This window comes from Mobula hypostoma, chromosome 20 (genome assembly GCF_963921235.1).
Source record: "Mobula hypostoma chromosome 20, sMobHyp1.1, whole genome shotgun sequence".
Classification (NCBI taxonomy): Eukaryota; Metazoa; Chordata; class Chondrichthyes; order Myliobatiformes; family Myliobatidae; genus Mobula; species Mobula hypostoma.
The window spans coordinates 45,017,292-45,031,050 of record NC_086116.1 but is presented as its reverse complement, the minus strand read 5'-3'; the positions used below and the strand labels follow the sequence as shown (position 1 = coordinate 45,031,050).

General features: G+C 41.7%; 1 protein-coding gene across 6 annotated transcripts in view; it reads right to left on the bottom strand.

Moving 5' to 3' along the window:
- mcm10 (minichromosome maintenance 10 replication initiation factor) overlaps window positions 1–13,759 on the bottom strand; it is a 76,767-nt gene that overhangs the window by 59,722 nt on the left and 3,286 nt on the right. For all 6 annotated transcript variants that reach the window (XM_063072785.1, XM_063072783.1, XM_063072781.1 and 3 more), the window contains exons 2-6: window positions 11,136–11,185; window positions 10,667–10,984; window positions 4,693–4,836; window positions 2,638–2,778; window positions 166–337 (exon numbers count right to left, since the gene is read on the bottom strand). In XM_063072785.1, the coding sequence (XP_062928855.1) occupies window positions 166–337; window positions 2,638–2,778; window positions 4,693–4,836; window positions 10,667–10,984; window positions 11,136–11,142 (782 nt within the window). In that variant the 5' untranslated portion in view covers window positions 11,143–11,185. The remainder of the gene's footprint in view (window positions 1–165; window positions 338–2,637; window positions 2,779–4,692; window positions 4,837–10,666; window positions 10,985–11,135; window positions 11,186–13,759) is intronic.

Below are 13,759 nucleotides of genomic sequence, written 5' to 3'. Positions count from 1 at the left end.
TATTGTGAATTGTTAACAAGGCAAATTATTTGATATGTTAATTGGCAATTTCTAAAGACTTAAAAGGTAAACACAATATGCTGATAAACTGGAGCAACTTTCCAACATAGAAGGAACACGTTGAGTTAAACACAAAACAATTAGCACAGCACTCAATTACAGTACCTTAATCTCAAGCCAGAGAATTTATCCACAGATACATCAGTATTTGCTGCACGTGACGTTCCTGGGCTTCCGTGAGCTCGTGAAGTTGTGGGCAAATTTTGATGATTTGCATTGTGTTTGTTCTGATGCTGACGTGGCTGCTCATTTCCAGGTGGAGTTAGAGGACTTCTCTCTGTCCAGGAAATTAAGAAACACATTTCACAAAGTTTTATTGATCCACTCAGAAAGAAGGCACACAAGTGGCTCTACTTAATTAGGAGTTTGAGAAGATATGAGGGATGTTATCACATTTGTAGAGAGAAATTGACTGGGTGCATCATAGCCTGGTATGGAGCCTCCAACACACAGGATCGCAAGAGGCTGCAAGAGTCGACTGCACCTCTTCCTATAGATGCTGCCTGGCCTGCTGCGTTCACCAGCATTTTTTATGTGTGTTGTTTGAAATTCCAGCATCTGCAGATTTCCTTGTGTCTGCAAGGGTTTCTTCATAGACACAACCCACCCCGCCATTGAGGACATCCTCAAGTGTCTCAAGAAGCTGACATCTATCATTAAGGACCCTTACTATCCATGACATGCCATCTTTGCATTACTAACAAGGAGGAGGAAGACCCACATTCAATATTTTAAGAAGTTTCTTTCCTTCAGTCATTAGATTTCTTGAATGGTCCATGAACACTACCCCGTTGTTCGTCTTTTGTGCTGTCATTGTAACTTACAGTAACTTTTTACGTTTTGCATTGTATACTGCTGCAAAGCAACAAATGTCACAACATTTGGTAGGAAAATGATAATAAAGATTCTGATTTGCTCCTTGCTTACAAAGTAGTAATTGCAAATTATTGTTTTTGAAATGCATTGTTCTCAGATCTAAAGCTAACATATTGATAACATTACTGAGACAGCTTAATGCTCCTACCAGTACAATGGAAATTCCTACATGAATAGAAGCAAAAGGTTATTGGTGCCTTGAGTTGCTTCACTTGCCTTATCCACCATTTTCACTTTGTGCCTTCCAACAGTGCGCACATCTCACTATCTGCCCCAATGGGTCTTGTTTTTCCCAGTAAGAGGATGTTTCCCATGTTTTTCTTATTCCACTACACCATCCCCCACATTTCCCAAATATTTTGAAGAAAAAATGCTTGTTTCCTCTGCATGCTTCCCCATTCTCAAGAGATGAAACTCATCTCCTGCAACCAACCCACTCCCCCCAGCAGTCTTTCCCAAATAAGACTGGCATTTCTTCATCCCTACTTCTGCAGCTGAAAAAGACCTGAACATCCCTGGAGTCAAATGTAAAAACAACGGACAGACTTTAACTACATTGTTACGCTTAAACAATTTACTAATTTTACATTGGAGAATTTATTGTACTATATGAGTTCTATTAGACAAATGATAAGTATACTACAGTGCATTAATTACCATAGCTGTTACAGATGCAGTTTCAACTGTTCTAGTACATACAATGTTACATTAAATAGATCAGCACAGAAGAGATTTTTTGTTTTAGAATTCCAGCATCAGCAGTTCTTTTGACTTTCACGCTTTCTTATCTTCATTCCTGGAATATACACTCAGTGGCCACTTTATTTGGTACTCTTGCTCATTAATGTTAATATTTTATTAGCCAATAATGTGGCAGCATCTCAATGCCTAAAAGCATACAGGCATGGTCAATGGGTTTATTTGTTGTTCAGACCAAATGGGGAAAAAGTGATTTTGGCCATGGAATGATTGTTGGTGCCAGACGGGATGGTTAAGTATATCAGAAACTATTCTCCTGGGATTTTCATGTCTTTAGAGCTAACAGAGAATGGTGCAAAAAAAACAAAACAACATCAAGTGATGCCAGTTCTGTGGGCAAAAACACCTTGTTAATGAGAGAAGTCAGAGGAGAATGGACAGACTGGGTCGCTGACAGGAAGGTGCCAGTAACTAAAATAACCACACATTACAACAGTGGTGTGCAGAAGAGCATCTGTGAACACACAACACATCGAACTTTGAAGCGGACAGGCCACTGAACGTACTTACACACTAATGTTACTAAATGTGTCTAAGCAACTGTTATAAAGCAAAGTTTTCACCTTGCTTGATGAGTAATTTCTGGCATTTTCTATTTTAGGTTTCCAGCATCAGCAGTTGTGTTGACTTCCACTAGTTTTTCTTATCTTCATTCAAAGAACATAGAACATTACAGCACAGCCCTTTGGTCCACAATGTGGTGCCGACCTTTTTAGCCAACTCTAAGGGTTAGATTGATTTTAGAGTAAGTTAAAAGGTTGGCACAACATCATGAAAATGAAAGAAATGGGTTTAAATTTTAGACCATATCCCGTAATCCTAGTCTCTCAACCAGTTACGAACATCACAACTCTACTAAGCAAATCTGACAGGTCTTCACCTGACATTTCCACTATCTGTAAGCAAACATGTTCAACATGCAAGCAGCAATCTACTCATTACCTTTTGGTGACTTCGTAGGCTCTGGGGCTATACGTGACTTGCTTTTCAAAAGATCATGCCTACCACTAGAGGATGACCTACATCGATCTTGCTGAAAAGAATTGTTTTTCTTGATGTTTTGTGAAGTACACACCTCTTGACCTGTTGAAACATAAGGTTGAACGAAATACTTAAAGGAAACAAGAAGCAATCACTAGTACCAAAAGGAAGATCAGATCTGCTGAAACAACACACTATTTTTATTTTGCTTTATATTAGGATTAAAGTCGAACAAATAAATGTGGATGTCAGGCACATCTAATTCAGGTGAAAGCTATAACATTCCTACCATAAAACTCCATCCCTAAGATGTCTAAGATTTCACACCAAATATTAAAAGGCAAAAATATTGGGCAAATATCCCAGAGACCTTGTCTAATGACATGGAGATATGTGCTCAAATAACACCATGTGAGATAGTGAACTTTAAATCTGGTTAACAAAAATAAATCTGCAATAAAAAACTAGCATCAGCAATAATGACCATGAAACTACCATAAAAACCAATGACAATGGGCTTCACCATTGTTCATATGGAAGGACATTTGCCATCACTATCCAGCCTATTCTATGCATGGCTCTCAACGCCCCTCTGAAATGTTTAGGTTGATCACAACTGCTACACAATGTAGAAGCTCACATGTATTGTTCCAGGAGACTACATGTCTTATGAGCATAGGTAGAGTGAGTTAGGGCTTTTCTCTTTGGAGAGAAGGAGAAAGAGAGGTGACTTGATAAGAGGTCTACAAGATGATGAGTCATAGATAGCGTGGATAGTCAAGGACTTTTCCCAGGGTGGAAATGGCTAATGCAAGGAGGCATAATTTTAAGGTGACTGGCGGAAAGAATAGGGGAGGATGTCAGAGGCAAGTTTTTGCACAGCAAGCGGTTGGTGTGTGGAATGCACTACCAGGGGTGGTGGCAGAGCCAGATAAGATTAGGGACATTTAAAAAACTCTTGGATTATAGAAACACATGGATTATAGAAAACTGGAGGGCTATGAGGGAGGGTAAAGTGGAATTGATCTTAGAGAGGGTTAAAGAGATGGTACAACAATGTGGGCCAAAGGCCCAGTGCTGCTCTATGTTGTTCTATCAGCTTACTAAGGGCAGTAACGATGGGTAATAAATACTTGCATCAGTAAGATCAGTTTCTTGCCAATGAATAATAAAAATCAAATTTCAAACATCAGCTGAAAAAGTACTGCTAAAGAGCAGATCGTGAGAAAATAAAACAAAGCATGCCAACCTTGGGACCACAGATGCACCAGATGTCCAGAGTTTTGAATAATACAGCCCATTTCATACATGGTCAAGCTCTGTGTCTGTGAACCACTTGATAAATCAGAGTGATCAGTTCTGAAAGTCCACCGGGGAAGTCAGAGGACAGTTGTCTGCAAGTCCACTGGAGGCTGGGGTTCGAGAACTGACTGTGTGTATGAGTGGATGGGAGGAAGGGGGAAAGGAGCTTGTTCTGATGTTGTTATTTTATTGTTTTTTGTGTTCTGTTCATTCGAATCCTTCTGTCAAACAGTAAAGCTGATCAACACCTCCACCCACTAACACACCCAACCACTAGTACTTTTATTATTTCCTGTCAGTCACCCTAAATACTGACACTCCTGTCCATCACTTTATGGACATACAATCAATCTATGTATATAAGCTAGCTTATGTATTTACATTTATTGTGTTTTATTTATTACTACGCTCTTTATTTTTTGTGGTTTTTTTGTGCTGCATTGGATCCAGAGTAACAATTATTTCAATCTCCTTTATACTTGTTTACAGGAAATGACATTAAACAATCTTGAAGCTTTTGTTGTGTTCTATGTTGTTCTGCTGAACATAATAGGCATGCTATGTTGGTGCTGGAATATGTGGTGACAGTTACGGGCTGACCCCAGCATATCCTTAGGTTGTGCTGGTTGTTAACAAAAACAACACATTTCACTGTATGTTTCAATGTACATGTGATAAATAAATGAATTTGAATCTGATTTTTTTTGTTCTCACCAAGAAATTGCTTCATACCCTGCACCTTCAGCTTGTTGTCAGGTGAGTCCTTTCTGGAACTTGCAATGCAATTCCGTCCATCTGCAACTTTTGTCAACTGCTGCTGTAATTTTTCCATCTGCTCCTTCATCCTTTCAAGTTCCTCTATGGAGAAAGAATACAAGGATACTGAAGTAAGCATTAAGTCCCAAACTACAAAAGTTTAAACAACATGAAAGAAGCTAGAGGAACTCAGCAGGTCAAGAAGCAACTATGGACAGTTGACATTTCATGTTGAGCTCCTTCATCAGGACCCATATCATTACATCTCCCATCTTCTTGCTTCATTCCCAATCTTCTACCTCCCTCACTCAACTGCCCATCACCGTCCTCACCTGGAATTGCCTAACACCTGCCAGCTTTCGTTCCATCCATTACCCTCACATTTTTATACTGGCTATCCCTTTCCTTTCAGTCCAGACAGCAACCCGAAATGTCAACGATCAATTTCCCTCCATAGATGCTACCTGACCTACTGAGTTCCTGCAGCATTTTGTGTTGCTCTGGATTTCTGCACCTTCAGCCTCTTGGGTCTCCACATAAATTTAAAATAGGTGCTTATCTGCAAAAATGTTACAACATATGGGCTCAACTGCTTCATCTCAAAGAAACAGATGATGCTTATAAAAGTAATAAACACAAGAGATTCTGAGGATGTGGAAATCTTGAGCAACAGACACAAAATACTGGAAGAACTCAGCAGGTCAGGTAGCATCTAGGGAGAGGAATAAACAGTCAACATGTTGGGCTGAGACCCTTCATCAGGACTGGGCTGATGAAGCCCAGATTATGCGATTAACTGGACAGTTGCCCAGTCCTGATGAAGGCTCCCCGCCCGAAACGTTCATTCCTCTCCATAAATGCTGTCTGACCTGCTGAGTTCTTCAAGCACTTTGTGTTTGATGCATCTAAAAGGCTTTTAAATCCTTTGGGCATCTGAGCTGCTTCACAACCAAAGACAATTTGTCCATGATAAATTTCAAAAATTGGCGCTATCATGATGATATATAATCAACATCCACGATGTTGGGATAAACAATTGCAGACCACACAAATCCTCAACCACTGTAACCATAGTCAACCTTTATTGATCACTGTAACAGTGACTAGTGATGAACTTCCTTTCTGAAGCACTGTAGTCCCTCCTCTATAGTGCTATTGGTTAGGAAATTCTGAAGTTTCACCCACACTCATGTGGACAATGATACATTTCCAAATGCTGGACAGTGCAGAGGAACTTGCACACGATAGTGTTCCTATTTTCCTTCTCTCCTCATCTTTCTGGTGATAAGATGCTATGAAATAAGTTTTTCACTATATCTTAGCACATGTGACAATAATAAACCAAACCCAATACATGACTTCCTGAATTGAGAATTCAAAGAATTGACAGCATTTCCTGCTTTTATTACACCATATCAGATGAGTCACTTCCGGATTAATGATCCTCATTGCTACAACAGAAGACTGCAGATCTTTGAGCATTTGACCATTTAGAAAAGAAACCAATTTACTGATTAGCATTATGCAAGTTCATATTATTCAGCCCTTCAAACCAGCTCCATTATTCAAAAGTATTATACTGATCTCCTACTCCACAATATATCGTTGGCCTTTCTTCATGTGTCTGGATTTTTTCTGAAAGTGCCTGTATTCATTTTTCTGGGGTAAACCTTGGCCTAGTGTCAATGATGGAAAGAAATGAGCAGCTCCAAGCTCCCGGACATCCCCACCTCGGAGGCTCAGTTTATGTCTTCATCACAGTTTGACGAACTGGGTATTTCCGACAGCTCTGCATTTTACATGTTTTTTTAATCATTTTTATTCAGAGATACAGCACAGAACAGGCCCTTCCAGTCCTTCGAGCTGATTCACCCAGCAACCCCCCAATTTAACCCTAGCCTAATCAGGGGACAATTTTCAATGCCCAATTAACCGGTACAGCTTTGGACTGTGGGAGGAAACCGAAGAAAACCCAAGCACTCCATGGCGAGGACATCTAGACGACGTCGAAACTGAAAGCCGAATTCTGATGCCCCAAGTTGTAATAGTGTTGCATGAACTGCTACCTTGCCGTAGCAGAACAAAGAACAGTATAGGCCCCTCAGCCCACAATGTTGTGCCAACTTTTAACCTACTCTAAGATCAATCTAACCTTTCCCCACTGCATAGCCCTCCATTTTTCTTTCAACCATGCTCCTTTGTCTGTTTTCTCTTTCACCAACGGAACTCATTAAACTATCAGCAAGATAGTTTAATCAACATCTTCTCACCAAGGTAATACTGGCCTCACACATTCCACTTGTCCTACTTATCAGTTCAATACCCTCGCTTCAACTTATTTCATGTCTTTTCCACTTGAAAAAAAAATGCATTCAAACTGAAATGTTAACTTCTTTTCTCTGAGTTCTATTTCCAGCAACTCTTAATCTGGAATAGGTGCTCTAATGGAATACAAAAATAATTATTCTTCATTAGGTACTGCAAATAGTGACGAGGAGACATGCAGGAGTGAGACAAATTAGCTGTTTGAGTGGTGTTGCAACAACAACCTTGTACTCTGCATCAGCAAGACCAAGGAACTGAGGTGGAGTTCAGGAAGGGGAAGGTGGGAGAACACACACCAGTCCTCATCAAGGGTCAGCAGCTCCAAGTTCCTGGGTGTCAATGTCTCCAAAGATCTGTCCTGGATGCAACTTATTGATGAAAATACGAAAAAGGCTATACTTCATTAGCAGTTTGAGATTTGGTATGTCAAATTTCTATAGATGTACTGTGGAGAGCATTCTAACTGGTTGCATCACCGTCTGGTATGGAGATGCCATTGCACAGGATCGGAAAAAGCTGCAGAGGATTGTAAATCCAGCCAGCTCCATCATTAAGACCCCTCACCTCCAGGTACATGCTCTCAGAGAGAACTACAGGGAGCCTGAAGACATACACTCAAAGTTTTAGCAACAGCTTCTTCCCCTGCACTTTCAGATTTCTGAATGGATAATGAACCCACCTACACTACCTCACTATTTGAGCTCTTTTTGCACTATTTGATTTATTTTTTATATATATTTCTTATTGCAATTTATAGTTTTTTATGAATTACACTGTACTACTGCAGCAAAACAATTCCATGAAATGTGTTATAACCATATAACAATTACAGCACAGAAACAGGCCATCTCGGCCCTTCTAGTACATGCCAAACGCTTACTCTCACCTAGTCTCACCGACCTGCACTCAGCCCATAACCCTCCACTCCTTTCCTGTCCATATAGCTATCCAATTTTACTTTAAATGACAATATTGAACCTGCCTCTACCACTTCTGCTGAAAGCTCATTCCACACAGCTACCACTCTCTGAGTAAAGAAGTTCCCCCTCATGTTACCCCTAAACTTTTGCCCCCTATCAACTCATGTCCTCTTGTTTGAATCTCCCTTACTCTCAATAGAAAAAGCCTATCCACGTCAACTCTATCTATCCCCCTCATAATTTTAAATACCTCTATTAAGTCCCCCCTCAACCTTCTACACTCCAAAGAATAAAGACCCAACTTGTTCAACCTTTCTCTGTAACTTAGGTGCTGAAATCCAGGTAACATTCTAGTAAATCTTCTCTGTGCTCTCTCTATTTTGTTGGCATCTTTCCTATAATTTGGTGACCAGAACTGTACACAATACTCCAAATTTGGCCTTAACAATGCCTGGTACAATTTTAACATTACATCCCAACTCCTATACTCAATGCTCTAATTTATAAAGGCCAGCATACCAAAAGCTTTCTTCACCACCCTATCCACGTGAGATTCCACCTTCAGGGAACTATGCACCATTATTCCTAGATCCCTCTGTTCTACTGCATTCTTCAATGCCCTACCATTTACCATGTATGTCCTATTTTGATTAGTCCTACCAAAACGTAGCACCTCACATTTATCAGCATTAAACTCCATCTGCCATATTTCAGCCCACTCTTCTAACCAGCCTAAATCTCTCTGCAAGCTTTAAAAACCTTCTTCATTATCCACAACGCCACCTATCTTAGTTCACCTGCATACTTACTAATCCAATTTACCACCCCATCATCCAGATCATTAAAGTATATGACAAACAACATTGGACCCAGTACAGATCCCTGAGGCACACCACTAGTCACCGGCCTCCAATCTGACAAACAGTTATCCACCACTACTCTCTGGCGTCTCCCATCCAGCCACTGCTGAATCCATTTTACTATTTCAATATTAATATCTAGCGATTGAACCTTCCTAACTAACCTTCCGTGTGGGACGTTGTCAAAGGCCTTACTGAAGTCCATATAGACAACATCCACCCCTTTACCCTTGTCAACTTTCCTAGTAACCTTTTCAAAAAATTCAGTAAGATTTGTCAAACATGACTTTCCGTGCACAAATCTATGTTGACTGTTCCTAATCAGACCCTGTCTATCCAGATGATTATATATACCATCTCTAAGAATACTTTCCATCAATTTACCCACCACTGGCGTCAAACTCACAGGCCGATAATTGCTAGGTTTACTCTTAGAACCCTTTTTAAACAATGGAACAACATAAGCAATACACCAATCCTCCGGCACCATCCCCGTTTCTAATGACATTTGAAATATTTCTGTCAGAGCCCTTGCTATTTCCACACTAACTTCCCTCAAGGTCCTAGGGAATATCCTGTCAGGACCTGGAGACATATCCACTTTTATATTCCTTAAAAGCACCAGTACTTCCTCTTCTTTAATCATCTTAGCTTCCATAACTTCCCTACCTGTTTCCCTGACCTTACACAATTCAATATCCTTCTCCATAGTGAAAACCGAAGAAAAGAAATTGTTCAAAATCTCCTCCATCTCTTTTGGTTCCACATATAGCTGTTCACTCTGATTCTCTAAATGACCAATTTTATCCCTCACTATCCTTTTGCTATTAATATAACTGTAGAAACCCTTTGGATTCATTTTCACCTTACTTGCCAAAGCAACCTCATATCTTCTTTTAGCTTTTCTAATTTCTTTCTTAAGATTCTTTTTACATTCTTTATATTCCTTGAGCACCTCACTTACTCCATGCTGCCTATATTTATTGTAGATATCTCTCTTTTTCTGAACCAAGTTTCCAATATCCCTTGAAAACCATGGCTCTCTCAAACTTTTAACCTTTCCCTTCAACCTAACAGGAACATAAAGATTCTGTACCCTCAAAATTTCACCTTTAAATGACCTCCATTTCTCTGTTACATCCTTCCCATAAAACAATTTGTCCCAATCCACTCCTTCTAAATCCTTTCTCATCTCCTCAAAGTTAGCCTTTCTCCAATCAAAAATCTCAACCCTAGGTCCAGACCTATCCTTCTCCATAATTATATTGAAACTAATGGCATTGTGATCACTGGACCTGAAGTGCTCCCCAACACATACCTCCGTCACCTGACCTATCTCATTCCCTAACAGGAGATCCAACACTGTCCCTTCTCTAGTTGGTACCTCTACGTATTGCCGCAAAAAACTATCCTGCACACATTTTACAAACTCTAAACCATCCAGCGCTTTTACAATATGGGCTTCCCAGTCTATGTGTGGAAAATTAAAATCTCCCACAATCACAACCTTGTGCTTACTATAAATATCTGCTATCTCCTTACAAATTTGCTCCTCCACTTCTTGCTCCCTATTAGGTGGTCTATAATACACCCCTATAAGTATTACTACACCTTTCCCATTCCTCAATTCCACCCAAAAAGCCTCCCTAGACGAGCCCTCTAATCTATCCTGATATATGTTGGTGATATTAAACCTGATTCTGACAACTAGGATTTTTTGAGCACCAATCAGAACATGAAAAGACCAGCAGCCAATGCCCTTGTAAATACCAGTTCTCATTAGTATGTCTGACTGTCCTCCCATTTCTCTGATAAATTAAACAATACCTTCGAGTTCTAGCTTGGATTTTTCAGATTTCTTCTGACCAGGAATGGGAGATGTCTGTTCATTTATTTCTGTTGCATCTGTAATACTCTTGCTCTCCCCTTCCTCTTCCTCCAAATCATCCACTTCCCCAAAGAGAGCCCTGAGTTCTTTAGCGTGGGCACCATCCTCCTCTTCCTTGTCGAACAGTTCATCCCACTCATCAGCCTCAAGTGATCCCTCCACATTTGGTTCATCCTGTGAACATCCTGCACCAGCAACAGTCTCTTCCTCCTCATTTTCATCCAAAAGAGATGCTAATAAATCCACATCATCGTTGTCTGTTGTCAATAAAAACATTAGTCAGAATGCACTATGTCAGTACTTCAAAATAATCTTGCTTAAAGCATGATAGTTTTCAATAAAGATTTAAAAATTAAATTTATTTTAAAAGAATCAGAATTTTTTTCAATGCTATTGAAATTCTCCTACCTTCCATGGCATAAGAATATGGTTAATGAGGTTTCAGAAAACGCCAAGCACTGAAAAATAAGAACGTAATACTAACAATGAAAACAAATCATGTTGAATACACTGAACTATTCAACATATGTAATCTCCAAGTGTATACTTAATTTAGAATAGTTTTTATTTATAAAGCAGACAAATCTATAAATAACAAGATTTATTCTATGCCAAATGTGCATGCATGCACACACAGCATAAACTAAGATCTGAAATTTCACAGTGCATGTATGATTATGTTTTCTTCCTCTGCATTCCTACCCATTTTTTCTCTTCCTTTCTTGGTGTTACGCTTCAATGAGTACCCTTTTATCTTTCTTTCATTCCCCATGATCTGAATCAATAAGTTACATGTGCATTTCTCTCTCCCACTATATTCACACTGTGAAAATTTTTCTGCTTTATTGTTCATTTTACCTTTATCTCTTCCTCAATCAGCATCTTACATACATCTTATTACAACTTGTGTTACACCAGGATTCTGTACCCAAGAACTGCATGTAACTTGAATAGTTTACAAGTTGGCATTGTGGACACTCAGCAATATATTTAAATAAAAGCATAGGCCAACCAAGGGCAATGAAGGTCTTCCAGGGCATTTAACTCAACCATTCAGAGATTGCCACAAACTGAGTTTCCACATGGCAGAAAATGCCTCCAGCACACAGTACCCAGCAAATAAGACCATAAAACATCAGAGCAGAATTAGAATGTGGAGGGAAATGGGAGCATCTAGAGGATACCCATGCGGTCATGGGGAGAATATACAAACACCTTACAGACAATGGTGGGAATTGAACCCTGATCACCAGAGCTGTAAATCATTACACTAACTGCTACGTTCCTCCAGAGGACTACAATCTTGTCATAGGGTTTGAAGGCTTATGTGCCTCAATGACAAGGAGAGCTATGTTGGCTGGAGTCGGGGCTTTATGCTTTGGCTCTTAGTAGGGTCACTATGCCAAACGGGTCAGAGGCCAGACTAAGAGTGGTCTACTGATCCTCCAGTGTTGGGGGGTCAGCTCAGGCTAACAACCCTGACTAGTAAAACAAAACCATTACAGAAACAGCAGTGAGGAATCCTTCTACATCTGAGTGTGATGATATTCCTGAGTCTCCACCTGAGAGTTGCTGGACTGAACTGACAACAGTGAAAACCACGAGGAAGCTACTGACATGATGAAGGAAACTGTGAACACCACCAGAGACGCCCTTTATCTGAGGAATTATATACAGAATTAAAAGGGCTAAAACCTGACTGACATTTGCAGCTTGACTAGTCACGCTATGTGAATAATGTTGCAAGATAACTAATCTGCTGACCGTGGATTAAATGCAAGGAAAAAAGAACTGCTTGTTGCATGAGAAAGCTGCTTTGTGTAACCACTAATCAAGGATGCCCGGTGATGATCAGAGAACTATATGATAATAAATGTTTAACAAGCAGCCCCGGACAGTGCTTGGGGCTCACTTGATTAAAGATTTTCCAGGCTCTATGAGCGAGGGCTCTGTAATATCAACTGAGATGCAAGCTTGCTAATAAACAGTATGTAATCTTAAGTAAACTGTGTTTGACAATTATTCCCTTGGTTTGAACTTAAAAGTCCTCTGGTACAGAGGCAGAGTGACATATCCAGACAAGTGGGTGGGGGTGGGGAGGGGAAGAGAGGGATAGAGGGGGAATGAGAGAGAGGTAGGGAAGGAGGGAGGGGAGGGGAAGGGGAGGGAAAGGGAGAGGGAGGGAGGAGAGGGAGAGGGAGGGAGGGGAGGGAAAGGGAGAGGGAGGGAGGGGAGGGAAAGGGAGAGGGAGGGAGGGGAGGGAAAGGGAGAGGGAGGGAGGGGAGGGAAAGGGAGAGGGAGGGGAGGGGAGGGAAAGGGAGAGGGAGGGGAGGAGAGGGAGAGGGAGGGGAGGAGAGGGAGAGGGAGGGAGAGGGAGAGGGAGGGAGGGGAGGGAGAGGGAGAGGGAGGGAGGGGGAGAGGGAGGGAGGGGGAGAGGGAGGGAGGAGAGGGAGGGAGGGGAGGGAGGGGGAGAGGGAGGGAGGGGAGGGAGGGGGAGAGGGAGGGAGGGGAGGGAGGGGGAGGGGGAGCGGGGGAGAGGGAGGGCGGGGGGGGAGGGAGGGGAGGGAGGGAGAGGGAGGGAGGGGAGGGAGGGAGGGAGGGGGAGGGAGAGGGAGGGAGGGAGAAGGAGGGAGGGGGAGAGGGAGAGGGAGGGAGGGGGAGAGGGAGAGGGAGGGAGGGAGGGGAGGGAAAGGGAGAGGGAGGGGAGGGAGAGAGGGAGGGGAGGGGGAGAGGGAGGGAGGGGAGGGAGGGGGAGAGGGAGGGGGAGAGGGAGGGAGGAGAGGGAGGGGGAGGAAGAGGGAGAGAGGGGGAGGGAGGGAGAGGGAGAGAGGGGGAGGGAGGGAGAGGGAGGGAGGGAGGGGGAGGGGCAGTTGGAGGTGGAAGGGGAGAGAAATAATGCCATTAAAGGACAGTAGCAGGTGATTAGATGCTCACTTGCTGGCAAGGGTCATTACTTAGCATTTTTTCCAGTATAAATACTATTTGCCAAAACTACCTTTAACTAAACATGGTAAACACCAGAGAATCTGCAG